General features: G+C 52.0%; 1 protein-coding gene across 1 annotated transcript; it reads left to right on the top strand.

Moving 5' to 3' along the window:
- Positions 1–4,949: 4,949 nt before the first annotated feature.
- NPHS2 (NPHS2 stomatin family member, podocin) lies at positions 4,950–21,021 on the top strand. The gene is made up of 8 exons (XM_075131500.1): positions 4,950–5,334; positions 10,806–10,909; positions 12,337–12,409; positions 14,180–14,262; positions 15,853–16,056; positions 16,960–17,015; positions 18,832–18,910; positions 19,812–21,021. The coding sequence occupies exons 1-8, from the start codon at positions 5,031–5,033 to the stop codon at positions 20,085–20,087; spliced, it is 1,179 nt and encodes a 392-aa protein (XP_074987601.1). The 5' UTR covers positions 4,950–5,030; the 3' UTR covers positions 20,088–21,021.
- Positions 21,022–26,250: the final 5,229 nt, after the last annotated feature.

Here is a 26,250-nt window from a genome sequence, read left to right as displayed (position 1 = left end):
ATGGGAACTGCGGGGGCAGTGTGCGGAGCCCCCCTGGTTGCCCCTACACATAGGAGGCGGAGTGGGGACATGCTGCTGCTTCCAGGAGCCGAGCGGAGCCCCGGCATGCGTAGCGCGGGGAAAGCCCCTGACCCCATTCCCCGGCTGTAGCTCAAGAGCCATATTAAAATGTTGGAAGAGCCGGATGCAGCCCCCGGGCTGTAGTTTTCCCACCTCTTCTCAAAGGGGACTCCTTCTGTCCCCATCAGCATCTCTGTACAGTTACAGCAATGCAACATGTAGCCTACTCTGCCACCTGCCAGCATCAGTGCTCCCAGAACAGCAGCCAGGGGCCGATCTAAACTGCTGCTCTAATTAGTGCAAACACTGCCTCCTCCCTCCCCACCTGCAAACCCAGACAGCCAAGACAGTTTGGATCCTCAGGTCTCCCATGCTACAAGTCAGGGTACATCACCTCCACCTGACCCACCCCTCCCCACAGGCTACAGGGTACCCTTACTCCCTCCAATGACTCCCACCTACCCCCAACAAAAGAGGACCCACAGCCACTTTCATAGATTCCAAGGCCAGAAGTGACCATTGCGATCATCTAGTCTGAAATCCTGGATAACACAGACCAGAAAATAATTCTTAATGCGAATCTTTAATTAAACACATTGTGACGGTGCACCCCATAAGACTTTATGGAAATATGCTTATGAATGTATATAGGACATAACTGGAATATGTTTTTATGCTACATGTGCCATGTAACATATCTCTGTAAAGGTTATGATCTACTGAATCTATTCATTCTATTTGTATGCATATATTATTTTTATATTTAAAGCTATGAATATTGGCTGTGTACTTGCTTGATTTTAACTAGCCTTAGTAAAGCATTTGGTCAGCTTCTTGAGAAAGGAATGTGCAAATTAAGTGCCCAGTCAAGAAGCACTTAATGAACAATGGATCTTGGAAGGCTCCAATCCACATAAGAAGTCTTTCTGGAGACATTCAAGATAGCATGTGGGCAATGGCTGCTGCCTGTAAAAACTGAGTCATGCATGGACATGTGACTTGCCCATGTGACTCCAAAATTCCATTTTGTAGCTGGATTCTACACAGGGGGAAGGAGGTGTGTTCGCCTACAAGAGAAAGTCTATTTAAACCCCTGGGAGACCCCTCCATTTTGTCTTCAGCTGGCTCAAGAGATAGCCTCTCCACCCCCAAGGATACCTGAAAGAAACTAGAACAAAGGACAGTAACTACAAGGGGTGTGAGTGATTGCTGGACCCAGACTAGAAGGAGATTAGTCTGTAAAAGGAAGCTTACTGGAATTCCTCTGAGGGTGAGGTTTTTATCTGTATTCAGTTTTCTTACTGCATTAGACAGTCTTGCCTGTTCTATTTTATTTTGCTTGGTAATTCATTTTGTTTTGTCTGTTACTGCTTAGAACCACTTAAATCCTACTTTCTGTATTTAATAAAATCACTTTTTACTTATTAAAAAACCCAGAGTATGTATTAATACCTTGGGGGGGGGGTGGAGAAACAGCTGTGCATATCTCTCTATCAGTGTTAGAGAGGGCGAACAATTTATGAGTTTACCCTGTATAAGCTTTATACAGGGTAAAACGGATTTATTTGGGGTTTGGACCCCATTGGGAGTTGGGCATCTGAGTGTTAAAGACAGGAACACTTCTGAACCCGCTTTCAATTGAGCTTACAGCTGTTAGCGGACGTGGTTCAGACCTTGGTCTGGGTTTGCAGCAGGCTAGCGGGTCTGGCTCAAACCAGGCAGGGCACTGAAGTCCCAAGCTGGGAGGGCAGGGAAAGCAGGGGCAGAAGTAGTCTTGGCACATCAGTTGGCAGCCCCAAGGGGGTTTCTGGGATCCAACCCGTCACACAGTGATGGAGAATCCACCACTGCCTGTGGTCAACTGGTCCAATGGTTAATTACTTGCTGGTTACCAGCCTCCTTAGGGCAATCCGTCTCTTGCCCTTGCTGCTGCAGAGCCCAGCAACCCGGTGCGACAGCCTCCCCAAGGTGGGGAGCAGGGAGGCTCCAGTTGGAAAGAGGGAGCTGCTGGTGGGTGCCTGTCACTGAGTGGTGGGAGAGGAGCAGATGAAGTGGGATGAGAGAGAAGTTGCCTGAGGGAGGCCGTGGCTGAAGTGTCAGCTGCACAGCACTGCCCAACTCGGTTCCACTTTGAACGCAATGGGAACCTCAACCTTTTCCAGACCGGGCTAAAGCCCTGCAGAGCCAATGCTGTAGCAAGGTCTGACAACATGGTTAAGCGCAAGCTATGCTACAAACTGGCTATAAGACAACTATGTTGTAGCTGGGTCCCCACTACCGCAATTCTATCTGCAGTATAGATAGGCCATAAGAAGCTATCCCTCAATCCCCCCAAATTGCTTAGGATAGCTTGAAATTCCTCAGATGCCAGAGTCAGCCTGAGCAAGCACTAACCTCTGCTTTGTTGGCGAGCAGCTCCCCCATATGGAAGAAAGTATACAGAGCGAGCTGGTACATAGCATGGCCCTAACCAACAAATCTTCTCACTCCCCAAAGGGAATGGAGAATGAGTAAGAGTGAGAGAGCCCATATTTTCCCAAATGAAAAATAGGACACTGCACAGGGCCGGCCTGTGGCCCCCTTCTTTTCCCCCCGGTGCCCGCCTGCGCAGAGCCCTCCCCCCCCACCAACCCAAACCTCCCCTGCCACCAGCCCTGAGCCCTCCCTCCCACACGGGGCTGGAATCACTGCTCATCCCCACCCCCCTGCATGTTCCTCCGTGCCGCCCTAGGGGTCACACCCCACCTTTTGGGCAAAACTGGGCATTTGTCCCATTTGCTCTTGCCAACTGATCATCAGTCGAGACAGCCAGGACAGGGCTTAAAAAAGGGACTATCCCAGCCAAAACAGGATGTATGGTCACCCTAGTAAGAGTCTAACATCCTCCTTGCACCAGCTTCCCTTGTCTGGCAATGCAGCTGGTGGGAGATCTCCAGTGCTTGCATCCCCACAGCTACGATAACAGTGTCTGGGCCAGACGAGGCTGAACCTACCAAGGGGTCACAAGCAGAAGTCAGACTATGGTCACAGCTGCTAGTCTAGAAGCTGGCATACCAAGTCACTTGGTTGGGGAAGATTTCTCTGGGGAAGGGGATTACTTCTGCAAATATAGAGTCACTTCGTTTCATTTTAACGGGAAGAGGCTCAAACATTTCAACTGTTCATTTTTTATTTCTTTAACATCAGGGTTATGCAGAGTTGAATTTCCAGCAGCACAACATTCATTCCAATGTTCTCTATAATAAGATCCTTATTTTCTTTAGTATAGTCATTAACTTCAACATCCCATGCTAAATACTGTTATCTACAACTATTCAAATGTGCATACATAAGTTTTCTGTGCTTCATACAGCTCTGCAAAGAACCAGTCACACTTCTGGCACCATAGATAAATGAAGGCTGCTGTATTGTTAGTTACTTTGCCCACCAACAAAATGCAGCCCCTTCTGTGGGCAGAATACGGCTACTAGTTATCAGCTCACAGCAACATTTGGCAATAGTCCGGAGCAGGAAGTGAAGGATATCAACTGGAACTGCAGAAAGGAACAGTTACCATCTAACAGCAGATACCAATGAGAACCAAGGGAAGGAGGGCAGAGAGACAGAGAAAGAAACCAAAGCAGCAGACCGGTGGTCAGGGCATTTCTGTTTCATTCTAGTTTCGGAGGCCAGAGGTGAATGAACATAACCCTTGACTTGTCATCGCTCTGCTAAGTGGATGCCTAGTTTTAAAAAAATATATACTTTGGGGTTTTCCCCTCTTCCCCCGTTAACAACCAATTGAAACCAATTTCTGTGAGCCCCAAATTTAAACTGCCATGAAACAGAATTTTCCTCTCCCAGAGGCTTGAGTGAACAGCTTTATGCAGTTTTATGCAGTTTACCCTGTAAGAATTAACCCTCTCCCTGCTAACAGGCATGTACTGACAACCCAATGGGACCCTCTTATCTAGCATGCCAGTGAGAGGGCGTCCTTCACACCACTGCTGAGTGTGTGGGTTATGCAGATTATTGTACCCCCCATGCCACTGCACATCTTGAGACCCCAAGGAGCTATTTCAGGTACAAAGTTACAGTTCTGTCATTTGAACAAGAGTCTTAAAGGCCTCATATCTCAATGTCCCCAGCTGTAAAATGTGGACGATGACTCTGACCGCCTATGTAAAGCATTTGGAGACCTACTGATGAAAATCTCTAGAAAAGAGCTGGGTATTATTATTGTTAAATCCTGCAACGAGCCCCATGCCCTGAGCCCTAATGGAGCCACACTAAATTCAACCAAGCTCGGCTCAAGGGACCACGTTGCTGGATTGGCACCAAACTGCCTCACTTGAATTTGAAAAGCAATGTAGGGGTTACATTCCAATGAGAACAGCTGTATGTCAGCGTGTCCCTGCTGCATCGGGAACACAACCACCAGTTTCCAGGGAGCAGAGCCAGTGAGAAGCAATCCCCCCACCCCAAGCCCTAATGGAGATCATTTCTAAACATGGGAAATATTCAGGATTTGACTTGGGCAGTTGCTTTCAACAGCAAAGGTTTGGAATTCTCCACCCAAGTCCTGGTGCTAGCGATGCCAGGCAAGTTCAGGAGCCTCACAAGCTGGATGGCTGCATTGGGGGTAGTGTTTACTTTACAGATGCACAAAAAGACCCCTTTGTGTGAGTGTCAATGCATTTTATGCCAAAGTCATGCAAAAGTACATAAACCCGCATCATGGATTCCGTCGTCTTGGCATCTGATTGGCGGGACTGAGCCTTCCTGAAACTCCTCTGCCAGCGCCAGGTAGGTGGGGGATAGGACAGCGCCTGGGAAAACAGCTTGCTTGGCTCACTGTCCAACAAGTCTAACAAGCCCAGAGAATGATCAAAACCTCCTGCGCCTCCCCCGCCTGCCACCTCCTCCACTCCCCGATAAATTCCCAAGACTGGTCATCCTGCTGCCACAGCAAGCTGCTTCCTAAGAGCTGCATGCTCCTTCGCTCGCAGCCCCCAATGAGGATGGAAAAGCGGTCTCGCAGCTCCTCCAAGGAGTCCCACAGGAGGAACAGAGAGCCTGCAGACTCACAGGGCAGGAGAGAGAAGGTGGAGAGCAGAAGAGCAGCCAGCAAGGACAGAGAGGGGCTCAAGAGGGGGAAAGCCAAGGAGGGCAAGAGCCCCATGGAGACAGACAGCAGGATGCCGAGCTCCACAGTGGTAGACGTGGACGATGTAGTGTCTTTCGACGAGGAAACAGAGGTGATGGCACTGCTGGAAAGTGAGCGACAAGAGGAAGGTAGGATTTGGAAAGGGCAGGAGAGCAGTAGGGACAGAGGCTACTGGCTTGTGGGGCACTGGGGTCCGATTCTGCTCTGATCCCTGTATCGTCATTTACACCAATGCAAAGGGAGAGCAAAGCAGGTGCAGTAAGTGCATGGTGCAGGAACAAGCAGCAAGTGATCACACAAACCCCCAGGGCCAGATTTTCAGAAGGGCTCAGCACCAGGCCCTGGGGCTAGCCAGGCTGCTCAGAGACATCAGGACCTGTTCCATTTCTAATAAAGCAACGAATTTAGCAGCAAACAGCATCCATCCTGCATCCCTTTAGGCCTCAGAGCACTGCTCATTAGCTTCGTTAGGCCACAGCCTCACTAGCTCTATTACCCCTTAACCCTGAGAAGCACAGGGGATTATTTACTACCCTTAGATAGAAGAAGTTTCTAGCTAGAGTTATCCTAGGTGTCTCTTAAGCCTTGCTCTGACCAGAACACACCTGAACCAACCTATTGCCACAGGAAACAGATCAAGATGGCCAGTTCCAGGGGCAGGGATTTGGCACGGGGTGGGGAGGGGAAGAAGGGGGACTGTGAGGTGATAAACAGAGCTCTTTGCCTCTCATCCTTTGTATATTGGCACTGAACTACCAATAGAATCATAGAATATCAGGGTTGGAAGGGACCCCAGAAGGTCATCTAGTCCAACCCCCTGCTCAAAGCAGGACCAATTCCCAGTTAAATCATCCCAGCCAGGGCTTTGTCAAGCCTGACCTTAAAAACCTCTAAGGAAGGAGATTCTACCACCTCCCTAGGTAACGCATTCCAGTGTTTCACCACCCTCTTAGTGAAAAAGTTTTTCCTAATATCCAATCTAAACCTCCCCCACTGCAACTTGAGACCATTGCTCCTCGTTCTGTCATCTGCTACAATTGAGAACAGTCTAGAGCCATCCTCTTTGGAACCCCCTTTCAGGTAGTTGAAAGCAGCTATCAAATCCCCCCTCATTCTTCTCTTCTGCAGGCTAAACAATCCAAGCTCCCTCAGCCTCTCCTCATAACTCATGTGTTCCAGACCCCTAATCATTTTTGTTGCCCTTCGCTGGACTCTCTCCAATTTATCCACATCCTTCTTGAAGTGTGGGGCCCAAAACTGGACACAGTACTCCAGATGAGGCCTCACCAATGTCGAATAGGCACAGGCTCTATCCATAGAACTGATCTGTTCAGCCCTGGCATCACAGGGATGGGAGGGAATGCCAAGAAGCAGCAAAAACCCTCCCCAGTCCAGCTGCTCTGCTGCCCCAGCTTTACTTCTCTCTCCCTGATGATTAATTCTCTACAGCTGCCTCTTTCCTCTAAGGAGTTCTGTCTTGATTACAGGGAGCTGCTCGTCGCTACAACCAAGATACTAAGCCACAATCAGAACATTGCTGGAGGTTCTGAGGACGCGCAATTTGGGAGCGTTTCCAGCCACAGGTTTAGTTCAGCTTGTTGTAGGGAGAAGGTCCAGCTGCAAAACTCAGATACAGACTGTGAACCCTTATAGCTTGGTGTGTTGGCATGGGGGGCTTCGGTTCAAGCTCCTCTCTAGACCTGGTCTTTCTGCAGAGAGCCCCTAAAGGCAGAAGGGACTGTCATAGTCAGTGGAAGCAGGGATGTTAACTCACCTTTGGAAAGAGTAAGCATTCTGCTTTCAGGGCTTTGCCTGCACCCAGCAGGAAGCCATCTGCCTACTAGAGCCACGGGTTCTCTAAAGGGGGCAGTAGCCCTGAAAGGCCAGCTTTTAAGGGCAGCCAGTGGAAGCTGGAGCATGCCCACTTTGGGGAGAAGGTGGAGTCAGCATCAGCTCAGTAGGAGAAGGGGGTTCTTGCTCTCCTTCCTACCAGCCTTCTGATGGGAGGTCAGAAAGGAAGGTTCAAAGGGGGAATATTTTAAAAGCAAAACCAAGGGAGCTAATATAGCCTCGTGGACAGAGCACCTGCCTGAAGGCAGAAGCATTGGGTTGTGGGCTACAGAGTGGGTGCATGAGCCTGAGAGGGTGAGCTTTCCTATCTGTTAATTGAGGGAAATAATCAATGTCACAGGGAGTGTGTGAGGCTTAACTTATTCCTGATTGTGAAGCCTGAATGGAAGGGGCTATAAATGCATGAGCGTTGCAGGAGCTGGTAGGTTACAGAGAGAGCACAGCTATCCTCGCACAGGACAGGTGAGGGTTAGGGTCTGTTTAAAATGATCTCTGCTTTCTGATTTTTCTCCTTCCTGTACTGTCCATTAGTAAATAAACATCTGGACTCAGAGCTCAGACCACCATTCTTTCATTGTAAGCCTTTACCCTCTCTCTCTCTCACACACACACGCGCACGCACGCCAGGTCTCATCCTCCATAAATAGCAATTAATCCAGTCCTACAGCTTCAGACAAAGTTAAAAGCCAGAATTTCTGGGAAAGGATCACTTGTTGCTCTGTGTCACAGCATCAACCCTAAAGGACTGCATGGCTCAGAGAATTAGTAAGAGCCCAGGTAGCCTTTCATTTGGAAGTCACTGCTGCCCATCCACCTGGGGCTGCTGGGGAATAAGAGTTGTTTCCCTCTGATATCTGTCTGATGATACTTGGGTAACATAAGGTCCCACAGGAGAGGTGCCCACATCACAGAACTCACCAGGGGCTTTAGCTCTAGTGGCACCAGCCACATAAAAAGGCCAAAGACTTAATAGCAGGGGTCTCAAACTCAGTTTACCGTAGGGCCAGTGCCAGTCCTCAAATCCTCCCAGCGGGCCAATCATGTCACTGAAGAAGGTGTTCAGAAAAGAAAACGTTGATATTTATTTTTTATTTTGAATTTCTTAGAAATAATAAAACTGTCATCCAACTTTATACAATTCTTCCCCTGCCAGAGAGTTTTTAGTGTTTGTCAGACACCTGGCAGTGCTTCAGTTCTGTCAGTTTGTTGATGTTTGGCCCCAGTGACTGAGCAGTTGACACCTTCAGGATTGCAGCAAGGTGGGCATCAGACAGTTGTGTTCGGTATTTCGGCTTGTTTATATTCATTGTGGGGAAAAGTGATGCTGCCTCCATGGCTGACTCTGCCCGGCAACTAATGATGATATCTCTGTCCCTCTCCCCCAGCCAATGGGAGCTGCGGGGGGCAGCACCCGCAAAAAACAATGCCGGTAGCGTGTCAGCCTGGGTCTCTCCTCTGTGGGCCACAGTGGGGAGGTTCTTGGGCCGCAGGTGGCCCACAGGCTGGGACTTTGAGACCCCTGCTTAATAGCTTCCAAGCAGCAGGATTGTCTCTGAGCTAAGGGATTGACCTGGGCATTGGGAGAGCTGGGTTCAGTTCCAGTTGTGCCACAAATTCCCCATGGGCAAATCACTTTAGTCTCTCTGTGCCTCCATTCCCTCTGTAAAATGGGGATAACAGCATTTCCTTTGTCTATTGTTTGGGGCAGGGACTATCTCTTACTGTGTGTATCCCTAGCACCCTGGGGCCAGGCCTCAAGCAATACTGCTAACTAATGGGGATGGACCAGAGGTGGGCAAACTACAGCCCGTGGGCCACATCCAGCCTGCGGGACCGTCCTGCCGGCCCTTGAACTCCCGGACGGGGAGGCTAGCCGCCGGCCCCTCCCCTGCAGCCTCACCTCGCCGCACCGCCAGCGCTCTGGCCCGTTGCTCCTGCCGGGCAGTGTGGCTGGCTCCGGCATGGTAGGGGGGTGGGGAGTCCTAGGGGACAGTCAGGGGACAGGGACCAGGGGGCAGTTGGATGGGTTGGAGGTTCTCGGGGAGGTGGGCAATCAGGGGACAGGGAACAGGGGAGTTGGATAGGGCATGGGAATCCCAGGGAGCCTGTCAGGGGGTGGAGGTGTGGATAGGGGTCAGGGCAGCCAGGGAGCAGGGGGGGTTGGATAGGGGGTGGGGTCCCGGGGGGGCGGTTAGGGGCAGGGGGTCTCAGGATGGGGGCAGTCAGGGGACAAGGAGCAGGGGGTTTGGATGTGTCGGGAGTTCTGAGGGAGGGCAGTCAGGGGGTGGAAAGTGGGAGGGGGCAGATAGGGGGCAGAGGCCAGGCTGTTTGGGGAGGCACAATCTTCCCTACCCGGCCCTCCATACAGTTTTGCAACCCCGATGTGGCCCTCAGGCCAAAAAGTTTGCCCACCTCTGGGATAGATGATAGCCTCTATGAGTGGTTCCAGTGGGTCAGGGCTGAAGCACAGTGCAGTGGGGCACCATCCGTTTTTCTGCTTGTGCTGTGGATCCCCAGGCCCATAAAGCTGGCACAAAAGAAAGAGCTGTTGCAACTTCCCCTTGCACTGGGTGGCCTCTAGTCATTCACTGCCCAGGAGTGAATCAGACACTACCATCAGGTCAGTAAAGGTGCAGACCCAGAGCCAGCTGCTGCCCCTGCCAAAGATCTTCAATGGGCTCCTTGAGCTCAGGACTCTTAGACCAACCACGGGGAAGCTGCTGGCCTCACCCTTCTTCCCATGTTACAGCAAAGCGCCCCCCCCCCCCCCCCCCACACACACACACAGAGCGTGGGTTCTTTGCAGCTGCCCATTTCACACTGTGGCCTCATGCCATGGCACAAAGACCTGGGCCCAGATCCTCAGAGGTATTTAGGCACCTAACTCCCATTAAAACCTTTGAGGATCTGGGCCTTTGTTCCTAAGGGCACCAGTGGAAAAGTGGCACGTGGCACACCCTGGCCTGCCAAAACCACAAGCCTGGGGTTTGGGCTGCAGCCTCTAGTCCCTCTTATTGGTGTGGATTTCCAGGCGTAGCAGACACACCCATGCACAGTGCTACACTCAATAGGGTCGAGGTTGCAGCTGGAATCCATTTCAAAAGGACACACAGGCCTAGCCTGAGATCCCCCTGTACCAGTCCCAGATGAATAATGCAGCCTCCACTTAGAACAGCAGAGAGGAGTAGAGCTTTCACCTGGTTCTGGTGCCCTCCTGGAATGAGCACTGGCTTTGTCTGGTTCATGCATCCAGCTGGGAGTCTGCTCGCGGACAATGGAATCGTCCCAAACACACAGCGATAAAAGCTTCGTACCCAGCCCACCAGAGGAGCTACACCACCCCGACAGGAGAGATGCTGGCTCAGGCTGCACCTGGGAAATGGGACATGCGAAATGCCTCTTCTTTGCTGGGACTTTCAGAGTATTTCTAATGAATATTTAAAGTACGATACCAGCAGTAGTGCCTGATCCGCACTTGTTCCCCATGGTGCTGTCAGAATACATATAGTAATGCAGCCTCTGCGCCAAAATGCTCACACATAACCATGTTTTTACCCTTTTAAGCCAGGCCCTGAATACTGACTCCAGTGTCTTGGTCAAATTCCAGCCCAAGTGATTACACTCTGTCTATCTCTAAGCAGGTTTTGATCACCTGGTGGAAGCTGGATTTCTGACCACGCAAGCAGGTGTCAATCGGTCAGTAATATGGAAATAGGCACCTACTAATGTGTTCTTTCTTTTTCTTTAGGGATGACATCTCCCGGTCGAGGTATCTGTGAGTGGCTTCTTACCATCTTGTCCCTTCTCTTCATCATATTGACCTTCCCCATTTCTGTCTGGTTCTGCATGAAGGTGAGGCTATGCATGGTATGCTTGACTTTGCAACCTTATTGTGGTATTTTAACATAGGTTTTGGGTGTAATTTCCTAGAGTTTTAAAAAAGCAAACTGAAAACACAGAAATGCCATCATGTGGCATCATACTGGCACCCATGTAGGTCCTCAGCAGAGTCAGAACCTTTACATACACCACTCAGCCCTCTGCTACTTAAGCTAAAGGATTAACTGATAGCAATAGTTGGTTGTTATCCAGATCATTTCCCAGATATTTGCTGACAGCAGAGGAATGGTGAGACTCAAGCATAGGTGCTGGAACAATTTTTAAAGTGGGGGTGCTGAAAGCTATTACCATGTATCTGGTGGTTAGTACTACTTCAAGCCAGGGGCTCAAACCAGCAGGTGCTGCCACACCACCAGCACCTATGGTCTCAAGGACCTTGGGTTCCATTCCAGGCTGGAGGGGAGTGTATTCTAGTGTGCAAACTCTTCTGCCCATTCCCCTCCAATCTGGTCCTGTCCCGTCCTTGCCCTGGGCTCCTTGTCCCAGTCCTATCCTCCTCACCTAGCCAGTCCCAGTCCCCACTCCTCAGACTTTTCATCCCAGTCCCCATCTCCTTTGCCCAGCCAGTCCCAGTTCCCTGCTCCCAGCTCCTCAACCCATCCGTCTGTGTCTCCCGCTCAGCCTCCTACGTCCACAGTCCCCATCCCCACTGGCTCCCAGTCCCAGTTTCCCACCCCAGCCTGTCTAATCTGAGTGTCCCTCCCCCAGTCTGACTCCTTGTCCCAGGCTCTCTGCTCAGCCAGTCCCAGTTGTCTCCTTGCACACTGGCTCCTCTCAGATCTGTCTCCCCTCCCTGACTACACTGCTTCCCATTCCCAGTCTCCCCCAGCTCCCCATCTGATCTCAGTCTCCCCCTCAGTGGCTCTCAGTCCCATCCCCAGCTTCCTGTCATGGTCTCCTTGCACAGCCAATCACAATCTCCCCCGATCCCAACACACAGTCCCAGTCATTCCCCACCCCTGCACCCCTCCCAGAATTCTTCATCCCAATGTACTCGCCCCACCCCAGATCTGGCTCTTGCCCCCTCTGCATTTGATTCAAATGGCTTCCTCCTCTACGCTGCCTAGGCCCAGGAGGGAGATCATTGAGAGCACTGGAGAGACAGGCTCCCTGCTCTCAGTTCCACTGGCCAGGAGCCGGCCACAGTTGCAATTGCCATACAGTCTCTGGGCCAGATTCTCAGCTCGCATAAATGGAAACAGCAGCCCTGGCATGAATGGAGCTACACTAGCTGACAGCTCTGGCTGGCTGGCTCTGCACAGTTTGTCTTTCGGTGGTTTTCCCAAAACAACGATTTCACCAGCTTCTCTTCCAGTGCCGCAGCCCTTCCCCCAGATCCCCACCTCCTCCAATTCCAGCCTCTCTGTCTCCCACTGTAGATCGTGCGGGAGTACGAGAGAGCCATCGTGTTCCGACTTGGGCGCCTCCTTCCCGGAAGGCCCCGAGGGCCCGGTAAGCAATTTGTTCGCTCCTTCACCCCTTTCTCTTGCCACACTCATGCAAGGCTCCAACGGGGCTCCCAGAAGTGTCAGGCCAGCCACCCCATCCCCACTGTTCCCAGGGGATCCCACGCCCAGTGTCCCACTCCCCGTGCCTTGCCCCTCTCACTCCACCCACCACAAATGTACATCCTGATCCAGGCCAGCCTCTGCTAATCCTGAGTCTGCAATCCTGCACCCTTCTCCTCTCCCCTCCGTCCGATGGCCTTGTCCTCCTAACACCCCACCCCTGCGGGCTCTGGCTGTCTCCCTCCCTTACCAGGTCTGCTAATGGCTGACAATGCGGGCATTATCCTCTGCTTGGCAGGTGACTGGCTCCTCACAGGGCTGGCTGCCCCTTGGGCTGCTGCAGCCACAGGAGATGAGTTGGGTGAGGGGCGTCTGGAAATCCTGTGCTCAGTGCCTGCGGCTCCCTTGGCCCTCTCCCACTCCATGCAGCCGAGCCAAGAAACGAGTAGGCAATTCTTGGGACCCCTGTTTCCTCTTCTGGCAATGGCAGCTCCTGTGCGGCTCCCAACACCTGCAGGCCTCCAACCACTGCTGAAGTGGTGGGGTCAGGCTTCATGCCCCCTGGTTCTCTTCTCCCTCCCAACTATGAGGAAGTGGAAATGCAGCCGCTTTCCCACCCCCAACTGCAGGTTGTGGTTGTCTCCCTACCCCTCTCCTCTCACAGGGCCCTTCGCGTCTATGTGCCATGCTCAGCTTGCTCCATCCGCACTCCGCACATATTAGCTGCCTGGGGGGCCCTTGCATTAAGACCCCATGGGCCTGGCACCCCTCTCCTCAAAGCCCCCACTGTGAGGACTCTAGGCAGCCAAGGGCCTGAGCAGGGCCGGCTCTCGGTTTTTTGCCACCCCAAGCAAAAAATTTGCCACCCCAAGCTCAGGTGGGGCTGGGGCTCGCAGGCGGTGCTGGAAGTGGAGGGAGTGATGTCACCTTCTCCCAGCGCCTGCAGGGGCTTTCCCCCCTCCCCTGCCCAGCCGCGCAGAGAAGCCCCCATATAAGGGGTGGCACAAGGCAGCGCAGCAGCCAGTGCGCAGAGGAGGCGGTGCAGCCCCGGCAGGACTCGCCCTCTCCTCCCCAGGTAGCGGCTGGGCCTGGCAGCTCAGCATCCCGGGGCTGGGGCTTCCCCTTCCTGCTGCGGCCGGGGGCGCGGCGCCCTCGCCCCGTCTAAGTGGTGCAGCTCCGAGAGCGCAACTGCCCCGAAAAGAAAGTCTGGCTGGAGTGCCGCCCCTGGAAATGTGCTACCCCAAGCATGTGCTTGCTTTGCCGGTGCCTAGAGCCGGCCCTGGGCCTGAGCCAGAACCCCCGTCCAAACCGTCCACAGCTTGTTCTGGTCTGGATCCTGCTCCAAGTGTTACAGCTCAGACCCATCTTGGTGCTAAGACGTGGGCTCAGCTGTGAAGTGAGAACCCAGCATGCTGAGTGGGGGACAGCGAGTGACTCTAAAACCTTTGCACTGAGTGGCCAGGGGAACCCCTCAGGGACTGATGTCTCTGCCACATCTTTTGGGAAGAGTTTATTTCCGTCCCCCCCTCCACTCATTCCTGCAGCAGGACATCTGGGCAGGTGTTTAGTGTGGGAGACGCTGCAGCTCTGGGCCCTTCTCTTGGTCTTTGTCTTGTCCTACGTAGCCCCAAGTTTGCTGCTGTTGGGTCAGGGAGTGGGACTTTCTTCCATGGCATCCAGTCACATGCTGCTACTCTGTCTCTTCCTCCCCTAGGCCTTTTCTTCTTCCTTCCCTGTCTGGATACATACCACAAGGTAGACCGTCGCCTCAAAACCCTAGAGATCCCCTTCCATGAGGTAAGCCAACTCCCTCCCATTTATTCCCTTGCATCTCTAGCATTAGCTTTTCCTATGGTTGGTTAGATCTATTTGCTCCCTAGTGGGAAGGTGGCATAAAATATTACACCCACCCAAGAGGCAGGCTTAAGCCTGAAGTTAACTGCAGCCAGTGGCTAGTGTCGGTCATTCTGCCCTGGAGCAATAAAAGTATCTCACACTTAGATAGCACTCTGGCTTCTGAGGGACCCCAAAGTGCTTTAGAAGCTGTACACAGCCAGCACAGCTGAGATGCAGCCAGCTCTGGGCAAAGGACACTAGCCGACTGGCAGACAGCACGCTGCTCCATGCTCATGATCATATTGCCAATCTTATGCTATTTGGTATTTTTTATAAGCCCCAGGTCCTGGAGTCAGGTGAATGGGCAAGAATCTCACTTTTTTTCCCCGCTTAATCAACGCTAAGTATCTAAGCTTCATGGCTGTGCAGAAAGGCTCGTAAATGTGACCAAAATGCACCGTAAAAGTGCAGAAACTAGAAGGCACAAATCATACAGGTACATTAAAATCTCTCCATTTTTAATCCAAGTTAACAATTTTTGAACACATAAAATGGGCAAGGCCCAGCACAACACAACACACTGCTGCACAACACAGCACACCAAACATAACCCAATGCACCACTGGCCAGTACAGCACAGCACGACAAGGAGAGGGGAGGAAGAGTTTTTGGCCAAAGACACTGGGCCAGATTCTTACAAAAAGTGCCAGGGGGTCCCGCGCAGAGGAGGCTGGGGCATGGTTCTTAAGATCTCATCTGAAGGACCCCCACATATGTACCAGCCTTGGAAGGACAGCCTGCTGGGATTAGAGTCCGTCATTTCCAGGGTCTAGGCAGGCACAGGCCAGTGGGGAGCAGCCCTCCCTATGCCCAAATCCTTTGTTTTCATTTCTTTCCTTGGCTCCCTCTCCCTGCATTCCTTATACCTGGCTGCATTACTAGCTAATAGCAGCATCTAGAGCCCCCACCTGAGATTTTTTCCGTGGGGGCAGCTTGGAGCAGGGACCATCCTGCATGACTCCTAGCATGCGGTGGATGCTGCCGTGAACAGTGATAATCACATTGTTCTCGGTGCTGCACACACATAATAAGAGACAGTCTGCTCAAACCACTTACATGCAAAATAGACAAGACAGGCCAAGAGCAGGATAGAAAAGAGAGGCAAAGTGACTTGCCCAGGGTCAGAGCTAGGACCAGAATCCCTATGATCTCCTGAGTCCCAGCCCAGTGCCTTACCCACAAGGCCATTCTTCCTCTTCTGCAGTGTTGCCAGCTCCTCCATCCCACCCCAGAGTTATCAGAACCAGCTCCATCACCCCCAACATTCTCTGTCTAGGTGCAAAAAGAAAAGGAGTACTTGTGGCACCTTAGAGACTAACCAATTTATTTGAGCATGAGCTTTCGTGAGCTACAGCTCACATCTGATGAAGTGAGCTGTAGCTCACGAAAGCTCATGCTCAAATAAATTGGTTAGTCTCTAAGGTGCCACAAGTACTCCTTTTCTTTTTGCGAATACAGACTAACACGGCTGTTCCTCTGAAATCTGTCTAGGTGGTGACTAAAGACATGGTTACAGTGGAAATAGATGCAGTCTGCTACTACCGGATGGAAAATGCCTCTCTCCTCCTAACCAGCGTGGCCAACCTCTCCAGCGCTGTCCAGCTGCTGGTACAGACAACCATGAAGCGCTTGCTGGCCCATCGATCCTTCAGTGAAATCCTCCTGGAGAGGAAGAGCATTGGCCAGGAAATGAAGGTATCTCCACAGGGAGGTGGGCAGCTGTGGGGCCAGAGCGCTGGGGCAATGCAGTAGATGGATCTTTCAACACATGGTGTATAAAGGGCCTCAGGGAAAGGCCTATAAGAAGCCCACAGTGATCAGTTGCAGGGATCAGTCATAGCCTCTGGAGACTTGCTGCGCCCAATGGAAGGCAACAGTGTGATGATTATACTTTGAGTCCCTTGGGTTAGAGAGGCTGTCCAAGGGCAAAGTACTTTGGCGAAACGCAGGCCTGATGGGCCGCAGCCACAGGCAAAACAGCCACAGAAACGCAGGCCTGATGGGCCGCAGCCACAGACAAAGCAGCCACAGAAACGCAGGCCTGATGGGCCGCACCAGGTTTCTCCTCCAGCTGCAGCAAAGGTGACACCAATCCAGCTGCTGAACGGGGCCTGGGGGAAGCAATCCACACTGGGAAATGATCAGCCATCCTGATTCAAATGACACATCCAGGGCCAAATTCAGGCCTGGGGTAAGTGGGACCCACTCTGCTGATTTCAGTGGAGTTACACCAGAACTGGATTTTTTGAGGCAGCAATGGTGCTTCTGAGTCAGCTGACTTCTCCGGGAGCAAATCTTCCTGAGCACAGTGTGAGACCCAGAAGCCAAGAGCAATGAAGATGTACATGGCAGCCTACCTCCTTGCCCTGCCCTCTACAGGGATTTCTCTTGGTGTCCAACCTTTAGAGACACTTAAGCCTTTTAACCAGAAGTGTTTTTCTGTAGCATGCACAAGTATCCATAGCAGACACATCCCTCCAACACGAGCTCTCAGGCAGTGAACCATATGAGCCTGTGCCGACTGTCTGATTTGTTTGTAAGTGCCACGGCACAGTGCCACACAAACTGCCCACGGTCAGTATATCCCCATTTCTACAGGTCGCCTTGGATGCAGTCACATGTCGCTGGGGAATCAAGGTGGAGAGAACAGAAATGTAGGTAGGAAACGTATGAAATGGAGACCCAGCAGGGTAAAGAAACCTCCCCATCCCCTTTGCAAACACTACTTGCTAATGTCTGGTCCTTTGCCACCTTTGCCCCTGAAGCTCTATCCAGGTGTCACCTCTTCAGCACCCCGAGCCCCCAGCCAGCCCTTCTCCTTTGCCCATTGTGACGGGTTTGGTCACAGAGACCTCCTTGGGACTGTCAGCTGATATGCTGAAATGACCTCCGAGCCCGTTTTCCCTGCTAGCTTGGGACTCCAGAACCCTGCCTTGTTGAGCCAGACACGCCAGTCTGCTGCAACACAGACCCAGGTCTGAACCATGCCCCCAAAGCTGCAGACTTTAACCAAAACTGCTCAGCAGGTTTCCTATCTCCAGTACCCAGGCACCCAGCTCCCAATGGGATCCAAACCCCAACTAAATCCATTTTACTCTGTATAAAGCTTATACAGGGTAAACTCATAAATTGTCTGCCCTCTATAACACAGATAGAGAGACAGGCACAACTGTTCCCCCCCCCGGTATTAATACATACTCTGGGTTAATTAATAAACAAAAGTGATTTTATTAAGTATAAAAAGTAGGATTTAAGTGGTTTCAAGTAATAACAGACAGAACAAAGTAAGTTACCAAGCAAAATAAAACAAAACATGCAAGTCTAAGCCTAGTACATTAAGAAACTGAATACTGGTAAAATCTCACAGTCAGAGATATTCCACTAAATTTATTTCACAGACTAGACTCCTTCCTAGCCTGGCCCCATCCTTTCCTCTGGTACAGTTCTTTTTAGTTGCAGCTCAGGTGATAACTAGGGGATTTCTTATGACAGGCAGCCCCCTTTGTTCTGTTCCACCCCGTTTTTATAGCTTTGGCACAAGGCAGGAATCTTTTGTCTCTCTGGGTCCCCACCCCTCCTTCTAAATGGAAAACCAGGCTTAAGATGGATTCCAGTACCAAGTGACATGGTCACATGTCCTTTGAGACCCCAGCCGCCATTCTTCCTGTCCTGATTTACAGGAACACAGGAAGGCTTGCAAGTAAACAGAGCCATTTACAACCAATTGTCCTGATTAATGGGAGAAGTCAATATTCCAAGCCATTATTAATGGCCCACACTTTGCATAGTTACAATAGGACTTTAGAGTAATACTTCATATTTCTAGCTTCAGATACACAAATGATACATTCATACAAATAGGATAACCATACTCAGTAGATTATAAGCTTTGTAATATACCTTACAAGAGACCTTTTGCATAAAGCATATTCCAGTTATATTATATTCATATTCCAAGCATATTTTCATAAAGCATATGGAGTGCAACATCACACCCACATACTCAGCACCTCCACACACTGGGCTGCAGAACTTTAAATGGCATAAAACGCTCTTGTGTTTTCCAGCTGGGGCCAGCTCCTCAGTGGGGAAACTCAGCATAGTGCCACAGATGTTGTCAGAGCTATATCCATTTACACCAGCTGGGGATCTGGCCCTGTTATTGCAATTCAGATTTCCCGGCCCGGTTCCAGAGGAAGAAAGCACAGCTCAGCCAATAACAGACCCTAGTTCAAGAATCGGCGTGTCCTTGGGAAGAACCCCATTGATTCCAGTGCTAGGTGGGTTGGGCCCAGCTGGGTGGGAGATGAGATTGGAAAGCTGAAAATCTGAACTCCAGGGACTTTTGTAAGCTGCCTCAGCCTGGGACAGGAGACACTGGGGCACAGTGTCAGACAGGCTCGCAGCCTGGCGCTACCCATGGGCACGGAATTCCAGGGTCCATGTAACTCCGGTCTCTTCTTCCTGCAGCAATCATGTGCGGCTGCCGGCTGAACTGCAGCAGTCCTTGGCAATGGAAGCAGAGGCCCAGAGACAGGCCAAAGTGCGGGTAGGACACCAGCGAATGCCCCTATATTCCCCTGCGGATCAATTCCCAGCCTTTTCCGGCCATTTGGACAGAGACCACATACACAACCAGGCGGGGAGATTCCCCCCAGGGCCTCTACTGACTCCTCACCCCATACGCCTTCCCGCACACAGCACTGCCCCTCCACACCTGCAATGGGAGGGGTGCTTCTCCCTACCCCAAGGGGGCCCTCTCCCCAGCAGCACTGCCCAGTGCCCCTCCATGCTCTGTGTTGCAATGCCTACGTCCCCCTGTGGAGTTCAGCCATTTCTGCGGCATGGAGCAGTCCCTTTATCAAACTCTTCCCACTGGCGCTCACTGCGGGCTGAGTCCGGGGCTGCCTCTGTCCCTGCACTGAGCGATGGGAATCCTAACAGGAGAGGGCAGGTTAAATGCCGGAGCACAGTGCCTGTCTCCCAAACCCTGAACTGACTGCTCCCTCCTTTGCTTATTCTATAGCTCTCCTCCACAGGAGGGCTCCACCCAGTCAAGATCCCCAGGAAGGCCCCTCTGACCAGCCCTACGGGTACTTGACCCACAGGCTGGGGAACCCCACTTTAAGGAATAACAGGAGTTGGTAGGTGCTGCAACTGCAGCAGGTATGTTACCCTGCTGCAGTCCCAACCTCTCCCAGCAGAGGGCACAGCAGAGAGGTGATGGAGGAGCTCTGGCTGCATAGGCTATTCCACTCCCTCCTTTGTTCAGCAGGAGGCACTGCAGAGACTAAGGTAGGAGCACTGGCCATGGGAGGAGCTTGCAGCGACTCCAGCCTAGCATCTTCACTCAGACTCACTGTAAGAAACGATGTCAGCTCCTGCCAGCCCCGGTGGGGCCAACCCAGTGGAATGGTGCAGAAACAGTCATTCATTCCCTTGTGCTGCAGGTGATTGCTGCCGAGGGGGAGAAGGCTGCCTCCGAATCCCTGAAGATGGCAGCCGAGATCTTGGCCAGCTCCCCAGCTGCTGTCCAGCTCCGTTACCTGCATACGCTGCAATGCCTGTCTGCTGAGAAACCTTCCACCATTGTCCTCCCTTTGCCCTTTGACCTAATGAATCTTGTATCTGCCGCTAGCCACAACTCCACGGGCAGCAGCCTTCCTACCAGCGCTCCCAATCACCCTGAGGCTCCAAAGGACACGAAGGACTCCCCCATGCTATAGAGCCATACCATGGGGAGCTGGCACCCAGATGGACACCTTCTACCAGGTCACTTATCTTCAAACAGGCGCCATGGATTGGTCTGAACCATGCCAGCCCTCCAGCATAAACTGTGGAGGGGTTGGGATGGGCAGCAAGCAGGGGCCTGTGATATAAAGTGGGCTGGGCACAGAAGTTTGAGTTTGCTTTGAAGAAACATTCCGGCTCATCCCGTGTGTGGGGCACCGGAATGGAGCTAGGGGTGGGGACGGGGATGGGAGCTTCCTCTGCGTCTCACCATTTCATTGCTCCTTTCACCCTGCTGTGCTGAGGAGCAGAGGGATGGTATAAATGCTTCCCCCAGCCCCAGAGCTGGAGCCCTAGAGATGGCCTCTATCATTCCAATTAGGCTGGCTGGATAGACTAGGGGTGTTTTTATTTAAGGCCCCAAATATCAACCTCTCCCTTCCCAATCCCCACAACATGATCTGGCTGGAATCATTTGCATTGCAAAAGCCTGGTGCCCTGGAGAAGTGAGGAGGCCCAAAGGGACACCCTGCTGTAACATATCAGTCAGAGGCTGCGGATTATCCAGGGCTCCATACGCTCGGGCAGTGCTTGAGATCTTCCTGCTGTGTCACTCATCGTGAAGTGGGTATCTCCTCAAAGAAGGGCAGCTGGTAAGAAGTGCTGGCCCACGTACAGGGTGAGCTACATGAAACCTCTGTCTTTCAGTCCTTCGTGCGTACACCCTGCTGGAGACAGATTTCGCTACCTTCGCCCCTCTCTGGGTGGAATCCCCATGGTCTTGGTCTGCTCCCTCGACTGGGTTTCTGGGCTGCAGCCCCCTGCCTCCCAATCGTATTAATGTAGCTGGCCCAGCTGGGCTGGGCCCCTGTAAACCCTTTGCCTCCAGAAGCCTGAGGCATCAGCTGAATAAAGTGACTCAAAACAAGGGCTTCAGACTTACATATTAATCATTCACCCAAAGGGCCATGCCAGTCTGAGCCAAGGGATCACATGATACAGGCCTAGCCACATCTTCCCTCTCACTTACACCGTCTTCCCTTGCAGCCTTTGGCAAGGTCCTCTCACCTACTTACCTTCATCTCCAGCTGGAACAGCCTGCCTGCTGCGAGTGCTCCCTTACTCAGTGTGTCACTGGTAGTGTCCCCCATGCAGGCAGCTGATGATGACCCACCTCCCCAAACCAGGGGACGGGCTTTATAGCTGTTCCTGGTCTTTTACACCTCTAGGCTTTCAGCCCTAGCACCCCCTCTGCCTGGTGCCTGGAGAACAGCATCCTCCCACATAATAACCCCAACCAGTGTCATCTTAACTCCCTTGAAGCTGTTTACCCCAGGTGGCTTATCCCAACTATTGCTTCATTTCCTGCTTGTTTACCCCTAAGAGCCTCCTTTGACTGTTTCCCAGACAGAGGGGCAGGCTAATGCCAAGCAGGTAAACTGAGGCACATAGGGTGTTCATGAAAGCTAATGCAGATAGCTCCCGCAGTCTCCACCCGTGCAGCCGAAGCATTGATTGCAAAGGGCAAACTAGGGTTGGAGCAGTAAGTGGGCAGCCCCTGGGGAATAGTGTTCCCCGAGATCTGTCACTTGCCAGCTGTTGGATTCTGGGCTGAGGTGGCCAAACGTGTGACGTAACTAGGCCAGGGAGAGCAAATGGGCAGCACAGCAGAAAGCAAGGTGGGGTCCTTGTTGTTCCAGCTCCTTTCTCTGTGTTAATGTCAATTGTTAATGAGCTCCGGCAGCAGCCCAGTGGCCTGGTGTCACCCAAGGTTTGAGTGGGAGGGGCTGGAGGACAAGCTGGCGCACATCTGGCTGTGGGTTGGGGAACGGGCACTGCCTACAGCCAGGCTGACACATAGCAGCCACACTGGCTCCTAGCAGCATTGCTGTCCCCAGGGGAGCTGCTGCCCTTCTGCCCTAGAGGAGTGAACAGGGCCCCTGGCTTCATGGGGTGGAGGCAGCCAAGTGTGAAAGCATAGCACCCCCCATCCAGACCAGTCTCCTCCATGGATGATTTTCGTTGGGTGAATGAGGTGAAAGACAACCCCCTCTATGGCCTGGGAGCCTGCTCCTGAAATGGACACCCCAGCCATCTGTGGGGTAAGCAAGCTGTATTCCTGCTTGTTGCTACTAGATGGCGCCCGAGGACAGGACACAGGCAAAGTTCTCGTCCTCTGTATGTCTGTGTGAGACATGAACCTAGTAAGAGAGATGGGATCTTATTAGGGGACTAAAGGCTGAGAGATAAACTACAAATCCTGATGTACTTCCCCTGAGATAGTGAAAGCAGGGAGCTAATAACTGTCATGAGCTTTATAGATAACAGCAACATTTCTATAGCTTTCTTCAACTGCCCTACGCGATGATTCTCTGGTGATGATTCTCTATTCAGTTCTGTCGGATGGTCCACAGAACAGATAGAATGCTCAAAAAAACCCAACAGAACTAAGCATCATGTCTTCAGAAGACTCTTTAAATATCTGTAGCTCCCTAGTCAATTGGATAGACCTTTCCCATAGCAAAAGTATGCAGCACATACTAGCAAATCCTGTACAGCTCTATTACTGCACCGTATTCCTGACCATTTGTACCCCAGGTCTGGGATCCCCACAGCTCTGATACTGCCCCTCTCACCTACCTTTGAGTATCCCTCTTGGAGGCAGTGCAGCCAAGCTGATAGGGCACTGGACTGGGACTCAGAAGACCTGGATCCCATTTGTGGCTCTGTCACTTACCTGCTGGGTGATCTTGGGCAAGTCTCTTCCCCTCTCTGTGGCTCAGTTTCCCCACCAGTGACTTGGGGATAATGATACCAACCTCCTCCATAAAGTGCTTTGAGATCTATGGCTGAGAAGAGCTATATATGAGCTGGATATTATTATTAATAATACTTATTGTAATTACAGCAAATTGCCAACCCAGCCAAATTGCCACCCTGCACCCTCTGGCTATTGTATTTGTACATCTCTTTTCACTAAGCCCTTGCTTGCTGCTGACCACTGTAAGAGGAGACCATCTGCAGCTGGGGTAAGGTTCCTGATAGTGATGCCTCAATACAATGCATCAGCATAATGGAGATGGACTAGCAGAAAAAGGAAAAGGAGTACTTGTGCCACCTTAGAGACTAACCAATTTATTTGAGCATGAGCTTTCGTGAGCTACAGTTCACTTCATCAGATGCATACCGTGGAAACTGCAGCAGACTTTATATATACACAGAGAATATGAAACAATACCTCCTCCCACCCCACTGTCCTGCTGGTAATAGCTTATCTAAAGTGATCATCAGGTGGGCCATTTCCAGCACAAATCCAGGTTTTCTCACCCTCCACCCCCCCACACAAATTCACTCTCCTGCTGGTGCTAGCCCATCCAAAGTGACAACTCTTTACATAATCAAGTCGGGCTATTTCCTGCATAAATCCAGATTTTCTCACATCCCCCCCACCCCCATACACACACAAACTCACTCTCCTACTGGTAATAGCTCATCTAAACTGACCACTCTCCAAGTTTAAATCCAAGTTAAACCAGAACATCTGGGGGGGGGGGGGTAGGAAAAAACCAGAGGAAACAGGCTACCTTGCATGCCTACCCCCTCCTGCCTAGTTCAGGTTATTGAACAGAGGAAGCTCATCGGGCCCCACCTCCCAGCCTGGGACCCATTGCAGCAATGTAACTTCAGAGGGAAATGTGTTGATCAAGCGAAATAGTTTGTTTTCCCCCAGACATTTCTCCTGCTGCGTTTCAAACTCTGCACAGAACGTTCACTCTAGACAGACTCTCTGGGGTGAGTTACAAACCTGGCATGTTTTTAGGGCTGTTCTTTAAATACCCAAGAGGAGGGACTCTGAGGTTCACAATGGAAACAACACAACCAACCTCAGTCAGACACCATCAAGTTAATAGGTGAGCACACCCATAGTACTTCAGCCCTAACCAAGCACACACACACTGCAGGCAGGGGGAGCACTGAAGGGGCAGGCAGGAACACAGAAAGGAACGAAGGCACAGGAGCAAGCCTGGGAAGGAGTGGTGGACAGGGGTGGTGAGTTATACAAGCCGATGGTGCCCATGCTCCAGGAATATTCAGGGTCTGCGGGCCCAGCTCCATCAATGTTCGGGGCCAGGTCTCTCCCCTGGGCCCTCCTGCCACCCTCACGCACCTCCCCCAAAGCAATCTCCCAGCACCGCCTGCCACCCCATGGCAATTTAAAAGGACCCAGGGGCCCCCCGGTTGCTGCCATTGGCAGAGCAGTGGGGCTAAGGCAGCTTCCTACCCGGCCTCACTCCGCGCCACTCCCAGAAGCAGCTGGAACGGCCCTATGGGACCAGGGGTCTCTGCACACTGACCCCGCCCTAAGCGCTGACTCCACAGCTCCCATTGGCCAGAAACTGTGGGCAGCAGCATGTGGAGACCCCCAGCTCCACGCCTCCCCCAACCTAGAAGCCGTTGCCAGAGGGGTGTGCAGGCCGCTTTCGGGAGCCACCCGAGGTAAGCGCCACACCCCTCATCCTCTCCTGCACCCCAAGCCCCTGCCCCAGCCCAGAGCCCACACCCAAACTCCCTTCCAGAGCTCACACCCCTCCTGCACCCAAACTCCCTCCCAGAGACTGCACCCTGCACCCCCTTCTGCACCTCAAGCCCCTGCCCTAGCCCAGAGCCCAAACCCAAACTCCCTTCCAGAGCTCACACCCCTCCTGCACCCAAACTCCCTCCCAGAGACCGAACCCCCTTCTGCACCCAAACTCCCTCCCAGAACCTTAGGCAGGTGAAGGGGGGGAGGACTTGGACCCATTCTGGGCACCACCAAAAATGATACAAACCCACCGTCCCTGGCAGAGGCCCTTGGAGAAGGAGAGGCAGAGGTGCAAGGTGGAGGATGGGAAGAACAGCAGTAGCACAGGCAAGAGTGCTGGAAAGAGCAGCTGATGTGCCCGGGAAGGGCCCTGAAGGTGCAGGAAGGAGAGGGGGGAGGAGTACGGGCAGAGGCACGGGGAGAAAGGAATGAAGGAGCGGTGGAGGCATAAAACTGCTAACCAGGAATGTAAACTGCTTTCTTATCAACTACCAGTTTGTCTGGATAGAATGTATTGGGAAATCAGGTCTTCTATGTAAAAGGTTAAAAGGTATTGATTAAAATATAGGAACTGGTTATTATAGCACCTATAAGTATAGGGGGTGTTATGTAACCAGAATAAGAAAATAGTCAGTGAATAAGTATATTATATCTGAAGTCCTTTATATTTACGTTAAATTCTCTAAACTGTAAGCTATGTAAATGCTGTGACCTTTGGACGAACTCCTGCTAGGTGTCTGCACTGGAGAATGCAAAACCTAAGATACCTTCTAAATGTAACCCTTCTGCCCATCAGAGTTGGCAGCAACAAGGGCCGGGTTCAATATCTAGGGGTTCCATTCCAATAACACAATGCAAACTGGCTCGAGCCCCCACCCAGTGACCTGGGACAAATATATACCACCCCCGCTGGGCGCCTCCAAGAGGCAATACTTCCCCTCTCGCAAGCACATGGTCTGAGTGTAGTAAAAGCCTTTTAATAACAGAGAGAAACAATGTGGCATTATGTTGGGGAAACACCACCAACAGGATTCATAACACAACCCATGAGCAAAAAAAAACCCACCCCAGGCAAATTGGGGCATGCCCTTTTCCCTTTGGTTCTTGAGTCCAGCAACCCCAAATCACCCAAAGTCCCAAAAGTCCAATGCCCCAAAAGTCTCTGACCCTGGTCAGGGCAGCCCCAGAGTTCGAAAGTTTATCTGCGGAGCTTTACCTCCCAACCTGGGTGGAAATGGGACGGGGGTAAGAGGCACCTTACGTGATCTGAAGCTGACCGCCCCATAGCTCCATAGCGGCACTCCGCTCCGCCAGCCGCCCCACAAACTCCTTCGCTCAGCTGCACTCCGCTCCGCCAGCCGCCCCACAAACTCCTTCACTCAGCTGCGCTCTGCTCCGCCAGCCGCCCCACGAACTCCTTCGCTCAGCTCCACGGCCCACAAGCCGCTCCTGCCATCCACACACTGCTCCGCGTCGAACTGCTTCACCAGCCGTCCCGCAAACTGCTCCACAATATATCTTCAGGCTCCCCCACTACTTAACACAACACTCAGTGATTTCAGCTCTTAGGTGAATTC

Source organism: Caretta caretta, chromosome 8, assembly GCF_965140235.1.
Source record: "Caretta caretta isolate rCarCar2 chromosome 8, rCarCar1.hap1, whole genome shotgun sequence".
Classification (NCBI taxonomy): domain Eukaryota; kingdom Metazoa; phylum Chordata; order Testudines; family Cheloniidae; genus Caretta; species Caretta caretta.
Note: the sequence above shows the minus strand (reverse complement) of the source record. Positions and strands in the feature narration are given on the sequence as shown.

Excerpts from the sequence above, each read along its gene's own strand:
- NPHS2 (XM_075131500.1), top strand. The coding sequence starts at position 5,031 with ATGCTCCTTCGCTCGCAGCCCCCAATGAGGATGGAAAAGCGGTCTCGC. Across the intron at positions 5,335-10,805 it reads AAGTGAGCGACAAGAGGAAG|GGATGACATCTCCCGGTCGA; the intron begins GTAGGATTTGGA and ends CTTTTTCTTTAG. Across the intron at positions 10,910-12,336 it reads CTGTCTGGTTCTGCATGAAG|ATCGTGCGGGAGTACGAGAG; the intron begins GTGAGGCTATGC and ends CTCCCACTGTAG.